We start from the raw sequence: 25,035 nt of genomic DNA on the forward strand, positions 1-25,035 counted from the left end.
GTGTTTTTCATCTGGGCGGTCTCCGTCTGAACAATTTTCGAAGGGTTGCACTTCTTGCATCCCTTTTGTTCATTTATTTATAATTCCTGTGTAAGTACAGTGCAAAAAAAAGAGAGGGGGGCAAGACCTTATAATCACACACAGATTCCTTCAGGCTCTGCAGAGTAATAATCGGCCGAAGAGATACGTATCACCTGTTTCTTATCTACCATACACTCACTGAGTCACTTAGATGAAGGTTAACTTCTGTGCCTTTACGAAAAGAGAACAGACCACAGGGCCTCCCTCTTCCGCGAGGGCATATTGTGTAGTATGAAATGTCATATACGTGGAATGTCAGCACGGAAACTATTTCGAGAACATCTCATTGATCGTGCTTTTCCATTTTACAGAAAAAGGAGATTGAAGTCCAGTGAGCTGAAGGAAGTGGTTGTTGTAAAGTCACATAGCTAGTTAGGGACAGTATTAGCTTTACAAGTGTTCCGCTATTGGACTTCTCCAGAAACAAAGGAACTGGCGGGTGCCATTTCCCTCCCCCGCCCCTCAACATAAACAGCAACCACCTGCAGGAACCAGTGCCGTGCTGATTCACTACCTAACTTGCTAATACACACCACCAGCCCCCACCCCACCCCCATCTTCCCATGCTGCTTCAGAAGATCTGCCCTTTCCAATTATGCTTGCCTCAGTCTTGGCACTGCAGGTCCCCTCCCCCCAGAAGACCCGTGCAAACCTTGCCAACGCCCAGTCCTCCGCCCCACAGGTTTTGCAGGGTCCCGGGCCAGTTTTGGCAGAGTGGTGGCAGTGGGTCCCACAGAGGACTGGCAGGCACCTTAGTGAAACTGTGTGCCCTGCCCATACGTGCTTTGCAGATCTGGCTTTGTAAAGGTGGTGGTGGTGGCAGGTCTCATTTTGCAAGCAGACCAGCATGCGCCTTACTAAAACTGTGGGTCCTACCCTGGCCAGTCCCATGTCTGTGGCAGTGGCATGCCTGTTCCAAAAAACTCTTGGGCATAGCCCATTCAAATCGGGGTCCCAAGGCTGGCAGTGTGCAAGCAGCCCCAATAGGGGCCAGCATCCCTCCAAAGTGACTCCTGCCCTGGGATGAGAGGAAGATAAACACACGTGCCAGTTAGAGGGGTGCCCCAGCAGCGGGCTGGGGGCACACTGCGGGTTAGATTGTAGGCCCCATTCACCAAAGAACACTTCTTAGGGGACACTACAGGGAAAGTGCCCTGCAATTTGCTACTACTGCATCTCTGGCAAATGCCTGGTCAGACTCAGCTCGAACCCAAGGTGGCCCCAGACTGGTCCACTAACACCACAGAGACAAAACACTGCCCCAAACATGGAAAGAAAAACACTGCAGATGACTGGACTGAAAGAAAAGCAGTCAAGACTCGACAGCAAAGCCCACACAGCACACATAGGAGATACCCCTGAAGCACCAGGTTCAAGAGCAGGAGATGTAGCTGGCTTCCCTAACACGCAGAAACAGACAGAGAGAATTAGACAAAGTGAGGAGACAGGAATATGTCCAAAACGAAAGAACAGGACAAAACTACAGCAAGAGATCTCAGCAAAATGGATATAAGTAATATGCCTTAGAGAGAATTTAAGTAATAATCATAACTTCACCCATAGGACTTGAGAAAAACGTGGAGGGTATCAGTGAGACCCTTAAAGAGTTTAAAAATAACATATCAGAGATGAAGAGCATAATCAATGAAACTAAAAATAAACTAGACGGAATAAATAGCAGCCTAGAGGAAGCAGAAGAACTAGAGATCTGGAGGACAGAATAATGCAGAGCGGTTGAGCTAAGCAGGTGAGAGAGGAAGGAAAACACGCAAAATGAGAATAGACTTAGGGAACTCAGCAACTCCATCAAGTGTAATAACATTTCCATTGTAGGGATCCCAGAAGAAGAAGAGAGAGAAGGTTTTACAGAAAATTTATTTGTAAAAATGATAGCTGAAAACTTCCCTAATCTGGGGAAGGAAACATATCAAGATGCAGGAGGCAGAGACCCCATCAAAACCAACCCAAGGTGGTCCACACCAAGATACATATATACATTCATAGTAATTAAAACGGCAAAGAGTAGAGAAAAAGAATTTTAGGAGCAGAAAAAGGGGAAGCCTATGAGGCCATCAGAGGATTTTTCATCAGAAACTTTGCAGACCAGATAGGAGTGGCATGATATATTCAAAGTGCTGAAAGAAAAAAAAACTGCAGCCAAGAATACTCTATCCGGCAAGGATATTATTCAGAATATAAGGAGAGATAACGAGTTTCCCACACAAACAAAGGCTAAAGGAGTTCATGATCACTAAACCTACCCTACAGGAAATGTTAAAGCAGAGTCTTTGAATAGAAAGGAAAGGCCATAAGTAACAGTTAGAAAATAGGAAGCACAGACAGTAAAAAGAAGTATATCTGTAAAATGCAGTCAAGGGAGTCACAAAGTAAAGATATAAAGTATGACACTATATACCTTAAATGTGGGGAGGAAAGGAGTAAAGAATGGGTTCAAACTTAAATTTTTTTTTTTTTCCAACGTTTATTTATTTTTGGGACAGAGAGAGACAGAGCATGAACGGGGGAGGGGCAGAGAGAGAGGGAGACACAGAATCGGAAACAGGCTCCAGGCTCTGAGCCATCAGCCCAGAGCCTGACGCGGGGCTCGAACTCCCAGACCGCGAGATCGTGACCTGGCTGAAGTCGGACGCCCAACCGACTGCGCCACCCAGGCGCCCCAAGAATGGGTTCAAACTTAAGTGACCATCAACTTAACATAGACTGCCATATACAGAAGATGTTATATACAAGCCTAATGATAAGCACAAATAAAAACCCAGTAATAGATAAGCAAAAAATAAAGAGAAAGGAATCTGAGTATACCACCAAAGAAAATGAGCAAACTGTGTGAGAAGAGAGCAAGAGGATAAAGAATCAGAGAGCTACAAAAATAACCACAAAACAAGTAACAAAATGGCAATAAATATATACGTATCAAGAATTAATGGGGCACCTCGGTGGCTCAGTTTGTTAAGCATCAGACTTCAGCTTAGGTCATCATCTCATGGTTCATGAGTTTGAACCCCGCATCGGGCTCTGTGCTGACAGCTCAGAGCCTGGAGCCTGCTTTGGATTCTATGTCTCCCTCTGTCTGTGCCACTCCCCTGCTCGCACTCTGTCTATCAAAAATAAATAAGCATTTAAAAATTAAAAAAAAAAAAAAGAATTACGTTGAATGTAAATGGACCAAACATTCCAATCAAGAGACATAGGGTGATAGAATGAATTAAAAAAAAAAAAAAAAAAAAAAAGGACCCATCTATATGCTGCCTACAAGACACTCATTTCAGACCTAAAGACAACATACAGATTGAAAGTGAGAGGATGGAGAAATATTTATCATGGAAGTGTATCATGGAAGAAAGCCAAGGTAGCAATATTTATATCAGACAAAATAGACTTTAAAACAGAGGCTTTAACAAGAAACAAAGAAGGACACTATGTGATTATTAAGGGGACAATCCAACAGGAAGATATAACAACTGTAAATAGTTTTGCATACAAAAGGGGAGCACCCAAAGACATAAAATGGTTAATAATCAGGGCTCCTGGGGGACTCAGTCAGTTAAGAATCTGACTCTTGATTTCCACTCAGGTCATGAGATGAAGCCCCGTGTCAGGCTCCACACTGGGCGTGGAACTTGCTTGAGATTCTCTCTCCCTCTTTTTCTGCTCCTCTCCCACTCATGCTCTCTCTCTCTCTCTCTCTCTCTCTCAAAAAAAAAAAAAATACAAGTTAATAAATATTAATAATGCTAAATAAATAAATAAATAAATAAATAAATAAAACAGTTAACAAGCAGAACTAATCGATAGCAATACAATAATTGTAGGGGACTTTAAGACCCCCCACTTACATTAATAGATCATCTAAACAGAAAGTCAACTAGGAAACAGTGGCTCTGAATGGCACACTGGGCCATATGGATTTAACAGATATATGAGAACATTCCATCCTAAAACAACAGAATACACATTCTTTACAAATGCACATAGAGCCTTCTCCAGAATAGATCACATATTAGACAATAACACAAGTCTCAGCAAATTCCAAGTGATCAAAATCATACTATGTATCTTTTCTGACCAGAATGTAATGAAACTAGAAATCAATCAAAGAAAAATATGGAAAAACCACATATACATGGAGATTAAATAACATACTACTGAACAATGAAGGGGTCAACAGCAAAAAAGGAAGTTAAAAATTACATGCAGAGGGGGTGCCTAGGTGGCTTAGTTGGTTAAGTGCCTACTTTGGCTCAGGTCATGATCTCATGATTCGTGAGTTCAAGCTCTGTGTCGGGCTCCATGCTGACAGCTTTGAGCCTAGAGCCTGTTTTAGATTCTGTGTCTCCCTCTCTGTCCCCCTGCTACTCTCCCACTCATGCTCTGTGTCTCTCTCTCTCTCTCTCTCTCAAAAATATAATAAAAATTAAAAAATAATTACATGGAGCAAAATGAAAATGAAAACACAAACAGTCTAAAATCTTTGGGATGCAGCAAAATCGGTCCTAAGAGGAAAGTTTAGAGCAATACAGGCCTACATCAAGAAGCAAGAAAAATCTCAAATAAACAACCTAACACAAACTTATACCTAAAGGAACTAGAGAAAGGAGACTACACAAAACCCAAAACCAGCAGACAGAAAGAAACAATAAAGATTAGAGCAGAAATGAATGATATAGTAACTAAAAACAAAACAAAATAGAACAGATCAATGAAAGCAGGAGCTGATTCTTTGACAAGATCAATATAATTGATACTCCTCTAGAGAGAGGACTCAAACAAAATCCGAAATCAAAGAAGATGGGGGCATGTGGGTGGTTCAGTTGGTTAAGCCTCCATCTTCAGCTCAGGTCATGATCTCACAGTTCAAGCATTTTGATAGATGTAGAAAAACATTTGATAAAGTACAACATCCATTCATGATAAAAACCCTCAACAAAGTAGGTTGAGAGGGAACATACCTCAACCTAATAAAGGCCTTATGTGAAAAAGCCACAACACACATCACACTCAATGGTGAAAAAGGGAATTTTTCCCCTAAGGTCAGGAACAAAACAAGGATGTTCATGCTCACCACTTTTATTCAACATATTACTGCAAGCCCTAGCCATAACAATCACACAACAAAAAAAAAATAAAAGGCATCCAAATTGGTGAGGAAGAAATAAAACGTTTACTATTTGCACATTATATATACACATATATATATATATATATAGTGCCTAAAACATATATATATATATATATATATATATATGGTGCCTAAAACATATATATATATATATATATATATGTGTGTGTGTGTGTGTGTGTGTGTATATATATATATATATATATATATGACCCTAAAGACTCCAGCAAAAATTACTAGAAATGATAAATGAATTCAGTCATTGCAGGATACAAAATCAATGTTCAAATATCTGTTGCATCTCTATACACTAAATGAAGTAGCAGAAAGAGAAATTAAGAAAACAACTGCATTAACAATTTCACCAAAAATAATAAAATCCCTAGGAATAAACTTAACCAGAGGTGAAAGACCTGTACTCTGAAAATTATAAAACCCTGATGAAAGAAATAAAACACAATATAACAAATGGAAAGACATTCCATGCTCATGGAATGAGCTATACTCATGTCTATACTACCCAAAGAAATGTATAGATTTAATTCAATTCCTATCAAAATGCCAACAGTTTTTTTCATAGAACTAGAACAAACGTTCCTAAAATTTTTATGGAGCCCAAAAGACTCAATTAGCCAATGCAAACTTGAAAAAGAAGAAAAAACTAGAGGTATCACAATTTTAGACTTCAAGATATATTACAAAGCTATAGAGATCAAAACAATATGGTACTGACACAAAAATAGACACATAGATCAGTGGAACAGAATAGAAAGCCCAGAAAATAACATATAATTATATGGTCAATTAATCTTTGACAAAGGAGGCAAGAAAAAGCAATGGGGAAAAGACAGTTTCTTCAACAAATGGTTTTGGAAAAACTGTACAGCTACATGAAAAAGAACAAAACTGGACCACTTTCTTAAACTTTACAAAAAAAATAAATAATCTCAGAATAGTTTAAAGACCTAAATGTGAAACTTGAAACAGTAAAAATCCTAGAAGAGATCATAGGCAGAAATTTCTCTGACATTGGCCATAACAATGTTTTTCTAGATATGTCTCTTGAGGCAAAGGAAACAAAAGCAAAATTAAACTACTTGGACTACATCAAATTAAAAGGCTTCTGCCCAGCAAAGGAAACAACCAACAAAACTAAAAGACAGCCTACTGAATGGGAGAAGATATTTGCAAATGACATATCCAACAAAGGGTTAGTATCCAAAATATAGAAAGAAATTATACAACTCAACACCCAAAAACCAATTAAAAAATTGGCAGAAGACATGAAGAGACATTCCTCCAAGGAAAACATACGGATGACCAAGAGACACATGAAAAGATGCTCAACATCATTCATCATTAGGGAAATGCAAATCAAAACCACACTGAGATAACACTTCATACCTGTCAGAATAACGAAAATCAAAAACTCAAGAAACAACAAGTGTGGTTGAGGATGTGGAGAAAAAGGAACCCTTGTGCACTGTTGGGGAATGAATTGGTGCAGCCACTGTGAGAGAGTCTGGAGGTTCCTCAAAATATTAAAAACAGAACTAATCTAGGACCCAGTAATCACACTACTGGGTATTTACGCAAAGAATATGAAAACACTAAATTGAAGGGACATATACACACCTATGTTTTCTGCAGCATTATTTACAAAGCCAAATTATGGAAGCTGTCAAATTTAGAATAAATGTAGATAAATGGAAAAGAATATATATATATATACACGTACATATACATATATATGTACATATATGTATATACATATGTATATACGTATATGTACATACATATGTATGTATATATGTACATACATATATATGTGTATATATATGTGTGTGTGTGTATATATATATATAATATACACACACACACATATATATACACATACACACACACACAATGGAATATTATATTGAATTATATGTATTGAATTGAATTATATGTATATATATATGTATTGAATGAATTGAATTATATGTATATATATATGTGTGTGTGTATATATATAATATATACACACACATATATATATATATATACATACACACACACACAATGGAATATTATATTGAATTATATGTATTGAATTGAATTATATGTATATATATATGTATTGAATGAATTGAATTATATGTATATATATATGTGTGTGTGTATATATAATATATACACACACACACATATATATATACATACACACACACACACAATGGAATATTATTCAAGCATAAAAAAAGAATGAAATCTTGCCATTTACAACAACATGGATGGATCTAGAGGTATAATGCTAAGTGAGATAAGCCAGTCAGAGAAAGGCAAATATCATATGATTTTACTCACATGTGGAATTTAAGAAACACAACAAACGAACAAAGGGGGAAGAAAGAGACAAACCACAAGACTCTTAACTACAGAGAACAAATGGTTACCAGACGGGAAGTGGGTAGGGGGATGGGTGATAGGTGAAGGGGATTAACAGTAAATTTATCTGATAAGCACTGAGTAATGTATAGAATTGACGAATCACCGTATTGTACACCTGAAATTAATGTAACACTGTATGTTACCACACTGAATTGTTTTAAGCGTTTTTCGGTGGGTAACTAGGTGGCTCAGTCAGTCAAGCATTCAACTCTTGATTTTGGCTCGGGTCATGATCTCATGGTTTGTGGGATCGGTTCCATGTGGGCTCTGTCAGTGCAGAACCTGTTTGGGATTCTCTTTCTCCCTCTCTGCTCCTTCCTTGCACACGTGCATGCTCTCTCTCTCCTTTCTCTCCCAAAATAATTAAACATTAAAAAAAAGTGTTCTTCTGTTGTCAATTCAATCATCTTTTTTTCTTACAGCATATGAACTCAGTTTAACATTTTATAGCATATTTGGTGCACCACGATCATGAACAATCACACATTTAGCTGGAAGTCAGGACTTTTGCAATTATTGCTAACCACATGTGATTTTTTATGTGACTCCAGGAAGCCGGGTAATAATTTTTGCCTAAATTTCCTAACCTGAGAAGACTGTTTTAGATAATGTCCAAAAATCCTTTCTGAACCAATACAATATAATTATATTATTCTACCAATACTTTTCTATATTTTAGTTGATATCTTGGCTAAATCAAGCATACTAAATATAAAGAAGTGGAGAAGATGCTTGGGTTGGGGTCGGGCAGGCCCTATGAGGGCAGGATTAGGAAACACACATTCTAGATTTATCATGTGTCTCCAACCGTGTATTGTTCATCAAGTTATTCTAGATAAAACGAATGTAAAGACATTTTCTCTTGCATTATGCCTTGTAAAAAGTAGTAAAGCCAAAATTATTTGGTCATTTGCATTGGATTAATGTATTAGAAAATGGTACAGGAGATAAGGCAGTAAAAAAGTTTGAAGTGAGGGGCATCTGGGTGGCTCAGTAGGTTAAACATCCAACTCTTGATTTTGGCTCAGCTCATGATCTCACAGTTCATGGGCTTGAGCCCTGCATTGGACACTGCTGACAGTGAAGATCCTATTTGGGATTCTCTCTCTCTCTCTCTCTCTCTCTCTCTCTCTCCCCCTCTCTCTCCGCCCCTTCCTTGCTCATGTTCTCTCTCTCTCAAAATAAATAAATGGATAAACTTTTTAAATAATTTAATTTAATTTAATTTAAATAAAACTTGAAAGGAGAGGTACGTGAAGCACACAGTAGAAAGAAGCAGGAAGATCAAATATTAGAAACTGCCAACAGCTGGGGCCTGAAAAAAATAAAGTTAGAAGGCGTTAATAATTATGATTTTCCTGAAATATCAATTAAAACTCTTCTCCATTCACTGATTCCAGTAGATTCTTGATACTTTCCGCCACAAAACCTACATTACCATTTCTCCTACCTGTCCTTGAACATTTACTTTTTTTTCAACAATGACAAAAATATCTTTTGAACACCTACTTTAATTCAGGTGCTAGTCTCAGATTCTAGTCTTGGAAAAAAAAATGCTCTGCCCTTTGGAGCCTATGTTCTAGGAGGAAGGCAGAGGATATACAAGAAAGACAGTAAGCAAATAATAGAGCATATTAGACTAGGACAAGACTTATGAAAATATGTTGGAAGGTAAGGGAGATTGAGAATATACAAAAAGGAGGGTTGATAATTTTATTTATTTATTTATTTACTTATTTATTTATTTATATACTTATTTATTTGAGAGAGAGAGGGAGAGAGAATCCCTAGCAGGCTCTGCCCTGTCAGCGCAGAGCCCAATGTGGGGCTCGATCTCCCAAACCACGAGATCATGACCTGAGCTGAGATCAAGAGTCAGATGCTTAACCCGACAGAGTCACCCAGGCTCCCGGAGGGTTGGTAATTTTAAATTAGGCAGGTGACGTCAGCCTCATTAAGAAAGTGATATTTGTGCAGAGCCTTGAAAGAAGTGAAAGAGTGCATCCTGCAGATTATCTAGGGTAAGAATCCTTCAGGTTAAGGGAACAGAAAGCTCGAAGCACGCCAGTTATTATGAAACAAGAGAGAAACCAGTGTCCTAGATGGAATAAATGAAGAGGGGGAAAAGTAGATTAGGTCACAGAAGTAAAGTGGCCCACGGTAATTGTCTCACAGACCATTGAAAAGGTCTTTTCTTTTTTGTTTTGATTTACCTATATTTATTTTTACTCTGAGATACGTGGGAAGTGAGGTGAAGTTTAGCAGAGGCTTGGCATGATTTGTTTTCAATTTAGAAGAATCACTCTGCTATGTTGGCAAAAGACCTTAGAAGGGCAAGGGTGGACACTGGGAGATTACTCCGAAAATTACTGCAGTGGCTCAGGCCAGAGAAGATGGTGGTCGTCGAACAGGAAAGTGTCTCCTCTAGTATGATCATTACCCACCTTGAATTTACCCTTTGGACCTAAGTTCAGTTAGCAGCCATCCTCCCTTTTCTGTCTCTTGCAACAGGTGCATGTTTTCTGTTCATTCCAATGTCCGTGTCCATGTAAACTGTGGTATAACCATGTATTAACGAGTCAGGTATAGTATGCTTTGGAAAACCTAGAACCATCTTACTGTATGCCATAATTGTGTCACAGTCACACTTTTATCTTTAAATCACAGCTTATCATTGCCTAACCTGTCTGCTCTAAGTACAGCTGGACATTCAGCATCCGGAATTATTTTTCTTGATGATTATGATTTCTTCAAATCATTCACTCTGTCCTTGGGACTCAGGAGGCTCGGATCAAGCCAAAAGCAAAACTAAAATACATGGTATGTCTTCAAAATCTCACCTTCTGCCTTAATTTAACTCTCAACCTGAATTAACTTTGCCCTTGTCACATTTCTTTTGGTATGTGTGACAATACACAAGCTTGCATATTAAAAGGCACGAGGGGGGGGGCACCTGGGTGGCTCAATCCTTAAGCGTCCGACCGTCAGCTCAGGTCATGATCTGGCGGTTGGTGGGTTCCAACCCCGCGTCGGGCTCTGTGCTGATGGCTCAGAGCCTGGAGCCTGCTTTGGATTCTGTGTCTCCCTCTCTCTCTCTGCCCCTCCCCTGTTCACACTCTGTCTCTGTCTCAAAAATAAATATTGAAAAAAAATTAAAAATAAAATAAAATAAAAGGCATGGGGAAATTTCACCAAAAATCTCTAGCCTCTTCTCTTAGATTTTTAAATACTTGAGAACCCAAATTTATTCTTCAATCTAAAATGACTATAATACCTTCTCCCCAGTGCCAGAATCATTATCATTTTCCGATGGGGAGAGGGCATATTGCGATAGTGTTTATTACACACAGCATTTGGAGGCCAGAAGTTTCTTTAACATTTTTGATTACAGCGATTCACATAACATACAATTACACATTTTAAAGTGAAAAATCCAGTAACTTGGCATGATTTCTGTTCGCTTGTTAATGACCACGGGAAGGTTGTAACTCCCTCTTCACTAATAAAAGGAAGACCCTTTTGGGAATAAAAATAGCACCAGTGGGAAAATGTAAGAGAAAAAAAAAAAGAGACAAATCCTCATATGAGGAAACATGTTCCAATAATACCTTTTTACAGGCATTATTGAGAAAGTGCTAAAAACTTCCAAATGTTAATCGTCAAAAATAGTACGACACGTTTTGCCTTCCAGAATGTTAATACCTCAGCAATGGGATTGTTTTTTTCTATATTCATTACCAGATCCTTTTTGATTGATAGTATTTAAAAAGGAGAAACCTTTCTTGTAAGAGCAATTCCCATACAACTTCACATTATACAAAATCTTATTAGTCAGAAATGTGGCAGACGTACTCTCTGAGCTATTTATATGAAAAAATAAATAAATAAAAAGATGGAGTTGCTGCTTTTTCATGATGCTTTTTTTAAACAATTTTTTTTTGTTGCATTTTTATTTACTTTTGAGAGAGGAGACAGAGCACAAGTGGGAGAGGAGCAGAAAGAGAAGGAGACACAGAATTCAAAGCAGGCTCCAGGCTCTGAGCTGTCAGCACAGAGCCCAACGTGGGGCTCGAACTCATGAGCTGTGAGATCATGACCTGAGCCGAAGTCGGATGCTTAACCAACTGAGCCACCCACGTGCCCCAGGGACAGAGAAAAATTTTTTAAAGGATTTTTTTAAATGTTTATTTATTTTTGAGAGAGAGAGAGAGACATAGCGCGAGTAGGAGAGGCGCCGATAGAAAGGGAGACACAGGATCCAAAGCAGGCTTCAGGCTCTGAGCTGTCAGCACAGAGCCTGACATGGGGCTTGAACCCACCAACTGTGAGATCATGACCTGAGCTGCAGTTGGTCGCTCAACTGACTCATCCACCCAGGTGCCCCTCATGATGCTTTTGATCATAACCGTGACCATATTGCTGAACAAGATGATGGAATAGCTCCGATTGTAGTGAAGACATTCTTTCTCATTTCTTCATTCAGCTGTTCAGAAATACATTTTGCCTTCCACCTGTGTCTGGTAAACTGCTAGAAGTGGAGGAAAGCATCATGGGAACACACCACATGTACTCCAGGGGCACTTTTTAAGGACAAAAAAATGAGTCTGGTCGGCCCAGAAATAAAGAGCCTTTTGAAACACCACGGATATGTGGCTAACTCCAGGTTAATGCTAAGTCAATGGTAGAATGGAGATAGTTCAGCTGTCCCTACTCCACATGTAGGGCTCTGTTAACTAGAACGTAAGGCTGGTCTGCCAAAACAGTTGATAAGTACGGCATCACAGACTCTCCAGCCGTTTCTCAGCTAAGATTAAAGTTGGCTAAGCTCTCTTGATATTTTTAGCATTTATTCTGACCTCCAGTATCTTTCTATCCCGTTTTGTTTTTTGCCCTTCTGGCTGTTACATACTTCTCTCTGTTCTTTACATCAACAGCCTCGTCATTTTATTGACAACTTCTTCTCACAAATACTGTATGAAGGCAAACTACAAAGTTGGTCATAAATTATTGATAGGTGAATCCACACGCAATCGTGAGATGAGTTTTCTTGAATTTCTGTGCTTCTGATCTGAAACCTGTTAAAATACAAGGAGGTGATCAGAAAGAACATAAGAAATACTGTCTACTGTCTATACAATGCTGAAAGAAATTGGCAAGGATCTTGTGAAAAGAGTTTCTGAAGTGTCCATGTTATTGGAAAAGGAAATTTGAATTTAGATTGCATTAGTTTTCAAATGGTAACATGATAGGCTTCATTATTAACGCATAAAAATGACTCAAAAAAAATTTTTTTTTAATTTTTTTTAAAATTTTTTTTTTCTCAACTTTTTTTATTTTTTTTATTTTTTTTTATTTTTGGGACAGAGAGAGACAGAGCATGAATGGGGGAGGGGCAGAGAGAGAGGGAGACACAGAATCGGAAACAGGCTCCAGGCCCTGAGCCATCAGCCCAGAGCCCGACGCGGGGCTCGAACTCACGGACCGCGAGATCATGACCTGGCTGAAGTCGGACGCTTAACCGACTGCGCCACCCAGGCGCCCCTCAAAGAAAATATTTTTTGGAAAAATTGAAATAGAAACAGGTTTAGACAAACACAGAGAATTAAACTCTCAAATTTCCACTCTAAAAGGAACCAGGGAGTATTCTTCAGGGTAAGAAAAATGGTTGGTAGGAGAGGCAGAAGAAAATAAAAAGCATTACAAACCATAAATATGTGGAAAAATCTAGAGGAGATGACTATATAAATCTACTGTTTGTTAGGGCTATATTTTTTACTGAGTCCAAGAGGGTCATCAAGTGTTGATAGGCCATTTATTGACCTAATGCCGTGAAATAAATCCATCCGAGATGGGAATTTAGTAGAAAACCCTGCAGAAACTGGGAAACAAAGGACTCATTCGGTGCAGAAGCCAATGAAAATTAAAATACCGCACAGAAGACTGTCAGAAGTGCATGTCTCAGTCTCGCCACCAGGTGGAAGATGGGAAGAAAAAATTCTATTCCCCAAGAAGTTGCCCCAGAAGTAACTGGCAATTACATAGTTCTATCTGAATCCGTAATACCAGTGTAGTTTAAAAAAACAAAACAAAACAAAACAAAACGAAAAACCAAGTAGAGTGTTTGAGTAATCTCACGTTTGTGGTGCCTCTCTCTGACTGGCAGAAACAAATGCTAATCCTTGACAGACTTTAACTTCAGCTGAGACCTACAGTGATTATAAAAGGACAGCAGCTGTAAGACAGGTGCCAATTGCTGAGATATTAAAATGTGGAAAAAGATGTGAGAGCATTAAATAAACTCCACAAAAATAATGGCATGTAAATTGAGGAGGGAGTACACAGAGTAAAGTAATATTCTAATATTTTTTATATTGCCAGGGAAGAACATGAAAAAACAATTAAGATTTGGGGCATCTGGGTGGCTCAAGTCGGTTGAGCTTCTGACTCTTGATTTTGGCTCAGGTCATGATCTCAGGGTCATGGGATAGAGCCCCGTGTCAGGGTCTGTGCTGATGGCATAGAACCTGCTTGGAATTCTCTCTTTCTCTCTGCCCCTCACCCCTGCTTACTCTCAATCTCACTCTCTCTCTCTCTCTCTCTCTCTCTCACACACACACACACACACACACACACACAAACATTTAAAATAAACCAAACATCGGGGCGCCTGGGTGGCGCAGTCGGTTAAGCGTCCGACTTTAGCCGGGTCATGATCTCGCGGTCCCTGAGTTCAAGCCCCGCGTCAGGCTCTGGGCTGATGGCTCAGAGCCTGGAGCCTGTTTCCGATTCTGTGTCTCCCTCTCTCTCTGCCCCTCCCCCGTTCATGCTCTGTCTCTCTCTGTCCCAAAAATAAATACACGTTGAAAAAAATAAATAAATAAAATAAAATAAAATAAAATAAAATAAAATAAACCAAACAATTAATATTAGACTTTGATGAGTGAAGGATATTTGTTGTAATCTTTAGAACAACTACTAAAAAAAGTAGTGAAAGAGTAAATTTTAAATTATAAGAAAAAAATGGGGTAGGGTATGCCTGGCTGGCTTAGTGGTTGAGCCTCTGACTTTGGCCCTGACTTTGGATCCATGGTCATGATCTCACCGTGCATGAGTTTGAACCCTACATCGGGCTTGCTTGTGTCAGCACAGAGCTGTTTTGGATCCTCTGGCCCCCTCCTCTCACTGACCTCCCCTGCTCATGGTCTCTCTCTCGCTCTCTCGCTCTCTCAAAAACAAATAAACATTTTTAAAAAATCAAAGAAAAATGGAGTAATAAAAATATTAAACAATTCAAAAAGAGGAGAGAAAGAAAAGAAAAAATTCATAGGTTGGACCATACACCTGTACAGTATAAAAATTCTAAATTTAAATGTGCCTAATAATACAGCTTCGGCACGTCAACTAAAATGGTTACAGAATGGTAAGTAGAATCACAATGGGAGACTTTAATATACTTCTCTCTGTAGGGAAAGAAGATAAAAGATAAAAGCCAGAGAACTGCAATCACACAGAGTATGTTCTCTGACCATAATGGAATTAAGCTACAACCCAAAGCAAAGGGATAATTATAGAAACACACAGATATTTTAAATTAAGAAATGCATTTCTAAGTCTACGGACCTATGGACCTATGGACTCGGCATGGAAATTAGAAAGTATTTGAACTAAATGACAATAAAATACATTAAATTATAGCCTTAAATGCACATATTTGAGAAAAAGAGGAATTTCATAAGTCAAGCATTCATATGAGAAATTAGAGACAGAAGAGCAAATTCAACACAAAGAAATTGAATGGAAAGAAGTGGTAAAGATGAGAACTGAAATTAATAAAAGAAATTTTTTTAGGGGCGCCTGGGTGGCTCAGTCGGTTAAGCGGTCGACTTCGGCTCAGGTCATGATCTCGTGGTTTGTGGGTTCGAGCCCCGTGTCGGGCTCTGTGCTGACAGCTCAGAGCCTGGAGCCTGCTTCAGATTCTGTGTCTCCCTCTCTCTGACCCTCCCCGTTCATGCTCTGTCTCTGTCTGTCTCAAAAATAAATAAACGTTAAAAAAAATTTAAAAAAAGAAAATTTTTTAAAGGCACAGAGGAATCAACAAAGCCGAAATTTCTTTCTTTGAAAAAAGAAATTGAATTGGAAAAGACACCTGAAAATAATGGGAAAACAAACAGGCTCGCTCTCTCTCTCTCTCTCTTATACACACACACACACACACACACACACACACACACACTAATAATAGAAACTGAAAAGGAAAATATAATTCCATATTCTTCAGATACGACAAAGAAACTAACTGACAATTACAGTGAAGAAGACCTCAGCACTTTGTGATAGTTAATTTTTTGCATTGACTTGACTGGCCACACCCAAATTAACATTATTTCTAATTATATCTGTGAAAGTGGTTCTGGGTGAAATTAGCGTTTGAATCCGTGGATACACGAAAGCAGATCGCAGAGCCCAATACGGGTGGGCATCATCCAATCCACTGAGGGCTGAAATAGAACAAAGAAGCCTACAGAAGAAGAGTTTGCCTTTTCTTGCCTCACCGTGTGAACTGAGACATCTCAGGGTAGCTCGTCTCTACCCGAGTACTAGGTTTTATACCATCAGCTCCCCTTGTTAGCAGCCTTCCATACCTGAACGGAATTTATGACCACAGGCTCTCCTGGGTCTCCCGCTTGCAGATGGCAGACTGTGGGACTTGTTGGTCTCCCTAATCACATGAGCCAATTCCTGATAGTAAATCTCCATGGATAAATTATTCCTCAATGTCACGTGTCTCGGTCAGGGTTCTTCAGCACCAACAGGTGATCTACATAGATCTTTTTCTAAAGAATTCTGGCTGATACACACACAACAAGGAAGAACTTATAACTAAGCCAATGCAAACTATGTGTCAAAGAACTCTGTAAAATGTAAAATGTGTTGCTTTTACAGTTAAGGATAACAGCACGCGGCACACGTGTTTACTAGGCACGGGACACTGTGCTAAGTGATGTTACTTTTATCTCCTTTCTTTACCTTAAAAGCCCACCAGGTAGGTACTATTTTCATTCTCATTTATAGATGAGGAGAAAGGGGCTCAGGTGGGTTAAGCAACTTACCTAATTTCACACAGTGAGCAGACCAAGCGTTGGCTCAAGCTGAGAGCCAACTCCAAAGCCCATGCTCGTAGCCAGAGTTTTATACTAACGGTGACAGCTCCCCCTAACTGGACAGCTGCCGACATGTGCAAATGCCCTCCTCATAAGAAAGCTGAGGCACGTTTGTGTTAGTAACACTAGATGACCACTCAACTCTTTTTGACTGTAAAGTCCTCCTCTACCGTCGTCTCTTCTTTTTTTTTTTTTCTTTTTCCTGATTCACTCGTTGTCTCTCGCTATCATTTTTCTTTCGGCCTCTCTTTCTTATCAATGGCCCACAAATCAGATTCTTAACTGGTTGGCATGCTCTTAGCTTTCTGAGAAAGGGCGTGAAGCTTTGTCTTTCCAGTTACTTACAAGTCAGAAGAGAATCTCGAGCCGTCCTCCCAGAGCCATGGTCCTTCAGTTTGATGGCGAGAAAGCCCTATCCAAAATGAATTATCGGGTTGAGAAGACGCTTGCTTCATTATGAATTCCTGTAGGAAAACATAAATACAAACGCATGTCCAAGAGTGGTAGAGAGAATGAATAGACAGAGATGATAGACAAAATAGATGGGGAAAAACTCTTACAGATGTTGAAATAGAGACAGCAGATTGAATCGCTTTGATAAAGAATGCATGCATAGGCTGGCATCAACCTAGAGAAAAGTGCCAACCGTTGAATGCCATTGGGTGTTTCCAGAAGCATATTTCACTCCTTCAGAGTCGTTATTGTTTAATTTTCCAATGAAGAACAGATCCATAAAGTCAAAATTGTACAGCCTCCTTCCAACTTGCCCAACAAAATCCAAAGATGACAGAGCCCTTCTGCAATTTTCATGGATGACAAGCCACTATCTTCTCCTCAGATTGACTATATGAACTGATATGATTTTTGTCAAGAAATGCTCTGCAGAGTTAGATTAAAAAAAAAAACCTATAAAAATAATTTAGTTCCACGGCGTGTTTTATGAATAAGTAATTTGAGGTTTTTTTTTTTTTAATTTTTTTTAACGTTTATTTATTTTTGAGACAGAGAGAGACAGAGCATGAACAGGGGAGGGTCAGAGAGAGGGAGACACAGAATCCGAAACAGGCTCCAGGCTCTGAGCCGTCAGCACAGAGCCCGACGCGGGGCTCAAACTCAAGGACCGTGAGATCATGACCTGAGCCGAAGTCGGACGTCCAACCGACTGAGCCACCCAGGTGCCCCAGTAATTTGAGTTTTAATGATGACATTTGAATTGTTGACAAATGAGAGAAACATCTATGAGCCCGACCAACTTCCAGTGTCCTTCTCCTTCCTTGCCATAATCTACTTCCATTAATTTTCATGTGAACTACAACCGTTAGGTGATGTGGGACAGAAATACAAAAATTGAGAGGACGTGAAAGCAAAGGTAGAAGTTCTAGATTGTTTAGATGTATGGAGTGTTTCCTGACTATTAATTCCTACTCATAGCCCAACTGAGTCCTACCCTTCATTCATGATGCATTTTAAGTCCCTCTTTTTCTGTAAAACTTTACCTACACTGGCACGTCTCTGAATTCCTATGTCATCTATTGCCAATACGCGATATTTAGCTTTTAGCAGCTGTTGAGTTGTTACTTTCTTCTTACAAACTATGTAAGCATTGAACTTGCAAGGTTGCTTTTTAAACCTCTTTTCCTTTCCCAGGATATTTCAAGGAGTAAATGATTTATAAATGTGTATTATTATTACTGCTATTTTTCCTTGATAATAATGCTGACAAGGGAGGGAATTTTCTATTTTACTCCACCAACTTGAAGAATCGAAACCCAAACCCACAAAAATGAGGAGTGGTCTGATTATTACAGTCAGGCAAACTTGGAGTGTGTTTGAACAGATTTGTTTTAAAGTGAAACGTATTTACTTTTAGAATTAATTAATTTTAAAAAGCACATAGGAGTGCTTGGGTGGCTCAGTTCGTTGTCTGTCTGACTCTTGATTTTGTCTCCGGTCGTGATCCCAGGGTTGTGGGATCGAGCCCGTGTTGGGCTGAGCATGGAGTCTGTTTAAGATTTTCTCTCTTGGGGCACCTGGGTGGCTCAGTTGGTTGAGCGTCCGACTTCAGCTCAGGTCATGATCACACGGTTCGTGGGTTTGAACCCCACAACGGGCTTTGTGCTGTCAGCTTAGAGCCTTGAGTCTGCTTCGGATTCTGTGTCTCCCTCTCTCTCTTCCCCTCCCCTGCTCATGCTCTGACTCTCTCTCAAAAATAAATAAACATTAAAAAAAATTTTTTTTAAAGATTTTCTCTCTCCCTCCGCCCCTGTCCCATGCTTGTTCTCTCTCTATATATGTATATGTATAAAATAATAAATAAACATATTATATATTTTACCCATTTAATACATGCTATTATTATAATTATGGAGGATATGAAAAGTGACTTTCTTTTTTTTTTTTTTTTTTTTTTTTATTAAATTTTTTTTTTTTTCAACGTTTATTTATTTTTGGGACAGAGAGAGACAGAGCATGAACGGGGGAGGGGCAGAGAGAGAGGGAGACACAGCATCGGAAACAGGCTCCAGGCTCTGAGCCATCAGCCCAGAGCCTGACGCGGGGCTCGAACTCCCGGACCGCGAGATCGTGACCTGGCTGAAGTCGGACGCTTAACCGACTGCGCCACCCAGGCGCCCCGAAAAGTGACTTTCTTTTAGGGAAAATTATCACTATCTGGAATCTACCTTTATTTTTCTGCTCAGTAGAGACCACAGATAATTACAACTGAAGTCTACACTTACCAGTTCTTTTTCACTGTCTATCTTCAGGAGATTAGAGTGCAGTTGAGAGCATTGTTTTTTACTGCTATTCCAGGAAGCTAATGAAGTCCTAAATAGATAACAGTTGTTCTCATGTATGATCCAGTTAGGAGGACAAGAGTTGGAAAAAGCTCCTGGAAATAAAAAGTAAATACAAGGACATTCATAGCATACCAATTTACTCTTTCAGTGCAAGCGACCATTCGTCCCGTGGACACTTAATAATCAATGAATTGCCAGTGATATATCTCATTTTCAGTTCAAACTATAGGGCTATGAGTTTTGCAAGTTTGTTTATTTATTTTGAAAGACAGAGACAGAGAGGCAGAGAGAGAGAGAGAGTGAGAGAGAGAGAATCCCAAGCAGGCTCCGCACTGTCAGCACAGGGCCTGATAAGAGGTTCTATCTTATACACCGTGAGATCATGACCTGAGTTGAGATCAAGAGTTGGATGCTTAACTGAGCCACCCAATCACCTCAATAGGGATACAATTTTTATATAAGAGACCATAATAAAATCCTCCATTCATTTAAAATTTAAATATAAATTGAATAATTACAAACAGTGTTTTAAACAGTCAGTCCTCCTTTCCCTTTTGATTTGTATTCTATTCTTTCAAATTCAGTCCAGACCTCCCTTTCTTCATGATAGTTCATAAAACAAATCAACTTAAACCGATCTTTGAGATATACGGTAATTTCACGTTAACTTCTTTTAGAGGTGTGAGATCCAATTAGCAATACAGCTTTCCAAAGCAGAAAACTATAAAAGCAATGATTCATATTATAGAATATCTCTGTTTTGTATCATTAGCTACGTGATGCAAATAGTGAGAAGATATGGGTCCAGAAATGGAAAATTGAAGTCAAAATATTGTCACAGTCAATTATGATGCAACTAGAAAGAAGGGTAAAGTGCATATCAAACTGTAATAAAATTAATGAAATTGTATGATTAAAGAAAAACAAATATAACCGGAGTTTTCAAGAACATATTAGGTCTATCTTTTTGGCATGTGCTCAATTTAGCCTCTTCATTCTTAGCACATTTTCCCTTCTTTCCTTTTTTTCTGCCTTTCTTCCTGACATCCTATTTCCTATTCTAATGACATTCCTTTAAAATGTCAATTCTGGGGGCGCCTGGGTGGCTCAGTGGGTTAAGCGTCCGACTTCGGCTCAGGTCATGATCTCGCGGTCCGTGAGTTCGAGCCCCGTGTCGGGGTCTGTGCTGACCGCTCAGAGGCTGGAGCCTGTTTCAGATTCTGTGTCTCCCTCTCTCTCTGACCCTCCCCCGTTCATGCTCTGTCTCTCTCTGTCTCAAAAATAAATAAACGTTAAAAAAAATTAAAAAAAATTTTTTTAATGTCAATTCTGAAAGAGGAGAGAACACATTTCTTTCCTTTGCATCAAGTTATACCATCATCTATAGATCGAAATACATAGAAAGTGATCAATTAGTTACTGATTTCAAAAAAAAAGATCCAACTTAGCAATGTCTGGCCAAAAGCATGGGATATTTATATCACTTTATTATATATATGATAGGGGCATACTATTGTGAGATAATACTGATATGTGCTTTCCCTGAATGCACAATCCCTGCATGTAAAAATGCTCTCTTTACCCACCCTACTCCAGGTCTTAGCACCAATAATTGACCTTTCTGGATTAAGGATTCCACTCATCTTTCAACTCTGCCCTTGCCTGTGGTTGTGAGAGCCTTGGTAGGAGCCACACTGTCTTCTAAAGATGATTGTGTGGGTTGACTGTAGTTCTCTCTATTTCTTGATGGAAAGTTGTCATTCTTCAATGGGTTGCTCTCTGAATTGGGTCTCCAAATAGCTTCATATACCAACAACAATTATAGTGACAGAAAAAAAAAGTCATTCTACTATATTTGAAATTATAATTCCCAAACCCATATTTTTGTTGGAACACAAAGGGATATATTCTTGATTCATGATAAATAGAGAACACATTGCTGATTGAGAGGTCAAGATAGATAGATAATAGATAATAGATAGATAGTGATGATAGATGATAAATAAATAGATGATAGATAGATAGATAATAGAATAGATGATAGATAGATTAAATAGATGGAAAGAAAAAAAATAACTTCCATGAAAGCGTAGTAAAAACGAGAAAAAAATCAAACAAGTAAAGAAAGCGTATGAAAGAGAAAGCAAGAGGCAAATGAAATAGTCAATTGGAGCATGACAGATTTGAAATAGTAATTAATCTATCCTTTTTCTGTTATTTAAAAATGAGAGCTCCTTGAAAAAACCCCAGAGGCACAATAATATGTTATTGACAATAGAATTTGTGAGATATAAAATCTAAAAGAACCCATTCACCCATCACAGAATGTCTGTTTAGTAAGCGCCTCAGGTAATTCCTGATATTATTCAAGGGAACTTAGATTAAAGATCAGGTATAAAACAATTTCCTTAAATCATAAGATTCATAAAAATAGTTATAGTCTCTTTTAAAAATTTTTTTAATGTTTATTTATTTTTGAGAGAGAGACAGCACGTGCTAATATACAGATGACGTTAGATTATGCATGTCAAGCTCTTAAAGGTGTGTCTGGCACAGTATACATGCTTATCAAATGTCTGTTGTTGTCGTCATTGTTGTTAATTTCTTCCCCTCCCCCAAATACTTACCCGTGGTACCCAGGACCACAGCTGTCACCAGTGTTACCAAGCATAAGATTCCCAAGGTCACGGCAATGGGACGCCAATAAGGAGACGTAGCACAAGTTCCTAGGAAGCCAGAAGGAACAGAAATTAAATGAAGAAATAGGGTAAATCACACAGCACTTCAGTTCGACAGTTCATCAAAATCTGGCACATTCTGATGTGAACCATTATATGCAAATAATCTAGTCATCTAGGATTATCTGAATTTTCTCTTTCCTTTATCATACCTCTTCAGACGCCAGAACTGTAATTTCAGCACATGCCCTGACATCTGTACACTCCTAATTTTAGTTTCACATTGACGTCTACAGGTCCTGACACTATCAGGATTTCTGAAATCCCACTCATTTTCTTTTAATTTTTTTTTAATGTTTACTTATTTTTGAGAGAGAGAGAGAGAGAGACAGAGCATGAGCAGGGGAGGGTCAGAGAGAGGAGGAGACACAGAATCCGAAGCAGGCTCCAGGCTCTGAGCTGTCAGCACAGAGCTGGACGCGGGGCTCGAACCCACCAATGGCGAGATCTTCACCTGAGCCAAAGTTGGACGTTTAACCGACTGAGCCCCCCACCCCCAGACGCCCCTGAAATCCCACTCATTTTTATAAAAAACAGCTTAATGTGGGGAAATAGCATGGGTCCCTTAGGGCAACCTTCTCTTTTCAGTTATTTGTTGCATAACCTTGGGTGAATTACTCCCTCTGCTTACTCATTTCTCTTTGTGAAAAATTGGGTAATAATACCTCAGAGGATCATTGTGGGAACTAAACGGGCTAGCACATAAAAGCATCTCGTCCAGAGACTACTAGGTCATTATACATAACTCACTGTTTGTCAACAAATACGTAGAAACTTGTACCTGACTCCCTACCTCTTACATCATCCAGTTTGCCAGTCCTCTTAAACCAGTTGAGCAAGAAAAGAATTGCATAAGTGGTAAAGAGCAAATGAGCAAGGTGAATGACCAGAAAGCAGAGGAGTGCAAATGCTCATGTCAAAACTTGTGAAAAAAATCTTCTCTTGATAACAGGAAACTTATTTCAATGCACTGCAACAAAGACTATAGCTCTGCCTTTGACTGAGAATATGCAGTCTAAGTGTTTCAGAGAATTGTATAATAGGAGAACCATAGAGGACACTAAATGGTTCATTCTGTGAAGAGAGAGATTTGTCAATGTCTTTCACCATTTTCACTCTTTTTATGTTACGTTTAACACTCATATCCTGTTCATAGGATCTTTTCATCTAACACACATTTCATCTAACACACATTTTCATCTCACACACATTTTCTAACGCTAGTATACAAAGACCCCCAACTTTTGATAAAAAAAAAATCCAAATCAATTTCTTGTCACAAAAAACCACATCAGATTCATGATTCCAAACCCTATGACTTCCAACTTGCCTTTACCACTAAATCAAATATTTGGATTTCTTCTTGTCTATCTTCCATCTTTTTATTCTTCTCTTTCTTATCTTCAATATTCTGATGTTGTTGACATATACTTCTCGAAGTTTCCATGACTCCCATTCTACAATTTACGCCTTTCTGTCAATCAAGCAACAAGACACTCCCACTAAAATTTCTTCATCTTTGCATTCATCACACTTATGTACAGTTCCTTAGTGCCGAAGTGTCTATTTCTACAGAACGGAGAAATTGTAGGTGTTTTCTGTCATCATAATAATTATTTTAAATACTAATAATTAGTCACCTAATATTTGCCATGAGGAAAGGCTTAGTACACTTGCAAATATCCTCAGTGATGTCTGAGAACCTTTTAAAAGGTTTTCCTCCTACAAATCACAAATCTTTCAGATTTTCTCCACGTAAGTGTTTTAGTTGATGACAACAAGAATGTTGAAGGCAGAAAGAAAAAATACCTTTCTCTAAGACCACATGTCTCCCAGTGACGCCTTGAGAGCTGAAGTCTAAACGAGTATAACCATCTTCATCCAAATTTTCTACCTCAGAACGGTATTCCATTGTTCTACTGAGTCCCTGAATTGACACAGCATTTGCGAGCTCCTTCTTCTTTTCTGAAGACAACTGCCTGCGGACAAAAGAGGATGTATGAGTCAAATCATGTGGGATAGGCACTTAACGAGTTTTAACAAGTTGAGCTTGAATAGTCCAATCAGATAGTCAAAGGCAGGAAACGAAAACAATGCCATGTTGAGTTCCCATTTGTGCCTTTAGTTTCTGTTTCTAAAATTGATGACTCTTAAGAAAATGACAACGCAACACAATAGATAAATCTTTGTTTCAGGCCAAATAAAAGAAAAATGAAATACGAATTCATACATGCATTCATTTATTCATGTGTTTGCCCATTCACTAAACATTTATCAAATGTGCAACTTTTCAACTGGCAGGAGCCGGGGATACCAGGATAGAAGATTAATGTGAAGAAGCTCATTGCCTGGGGCACCTGAGTGGGTCAACTCGTTGAGCATCTGCTCTCGATTTTGGCTCAGGGCATGATCCCTGGGCTGTGGGATTGAGCCCCGCATGGGGCTCCGTGCTGAGAGAGTGGAGCCTCCTTGGGATTCTTTCTCCCTGGATTCCACATCTCTTTCTCTCCATCCACCCCTCCCCCACTCATGTGCGAGAACAATGTCTCTCTAAAATTAATTAATTAATTAAATTTAACTTAAAAAGCATAGTGCCCTTCATATAAAGAAGAAGAAGAAGGAGAAGAAGAAGGAGAAGGAGAAGAAAAAGAAGAACCAGCTCACTGCCTAATAGAGGAAACCTA

General features: G+C 38.9%; 1 protein-coding gene across 3 annotated transcripts; it reads right to left on the reverse strand.

Annotated features, from left to right (window-relative positions):
- Nucleotides 1-11,774: 11,774 nt before the first annotated feature.
- On the reverse strand, nt 11,775-24,347 carry CLEC7A (C-type lectin domain containing 7A). 3 transcript variants are annotated; one of them, XM_045464193.1, is made up of 6 exons: nt 24,161-24,343; nt 22,241-22,339; nt 21,276-21,413; nt 19,554-19,705; nt 17,161-17,279; nt 11,775-12,729 (listed from the first exon to the last, which is right to left on the reverse strand). In XM_045464193.1, the coding sequence occupies exons 1-6, from the start codon at nt 24,261-24,263 to the stop codon at nt 12,594-12,596; spliced, it is 747 nt and encodes a 248-aa protein (XP_045320149.1). In that variant the 5' UTR covers nt 24,264-24,343; the 3' UTR covers nt 11,775-12,593. The 3 variants fall into 3 exon arrangements, with proteins under 3 accessions (XP_045320149.1, XP_045320152.1, XP_045320150.1); XM_045464196.1 differs by lacking the exon at nt 17,161-17,279 and having other exon boundaries at nt 24,161-24,347; XM_045464194.1 differs by lacking the exon at nt 21,276-21,413 and having other exon boundaries at nt 24,161-24,345.
- Between the last annotated feature and the right edge of the window lie 688 nt (nt 24,348-25,035).

Source organism: Leopardus geoffroyi, chromosome B4, assembly GCF_018350155.1.
Source record: "Leopardus geoffroyi isolate Oge1 chromosome B4, O.geoffroyi_Oge1_pat1.0, whole genome shotgun sequence".
NCBI classification, from domain to species: Eukaryota; Metazoa; Chordata; class Mammalia; order Carnivora; family Felidae; genus Leopardus; species Leopardus geoffroyi.

Coding starts and splice junctions, on each gene's coding strand:
- CLEC7A (XM_045464193.1), bottom strand. CDS start 24,263: ATGGAATACCGTTCTGAGGTAGAAAATTTGGATGAAGATGGTTATACT. Junction 21,414..22,240: donor TGTGGTCCTGGGTACCACGG/GTAAGTATTTGG, acceptor TGGTATATGAAG/CTATTTGGAGACCCAATTCA. Junction 19,706..21,275: donor CAAGGCTCTCACAACCACAG/GCAAGGGCAGAG, acceptor TTTTATTTCCAG/GAGCTTTTTCCAACTCTTGT.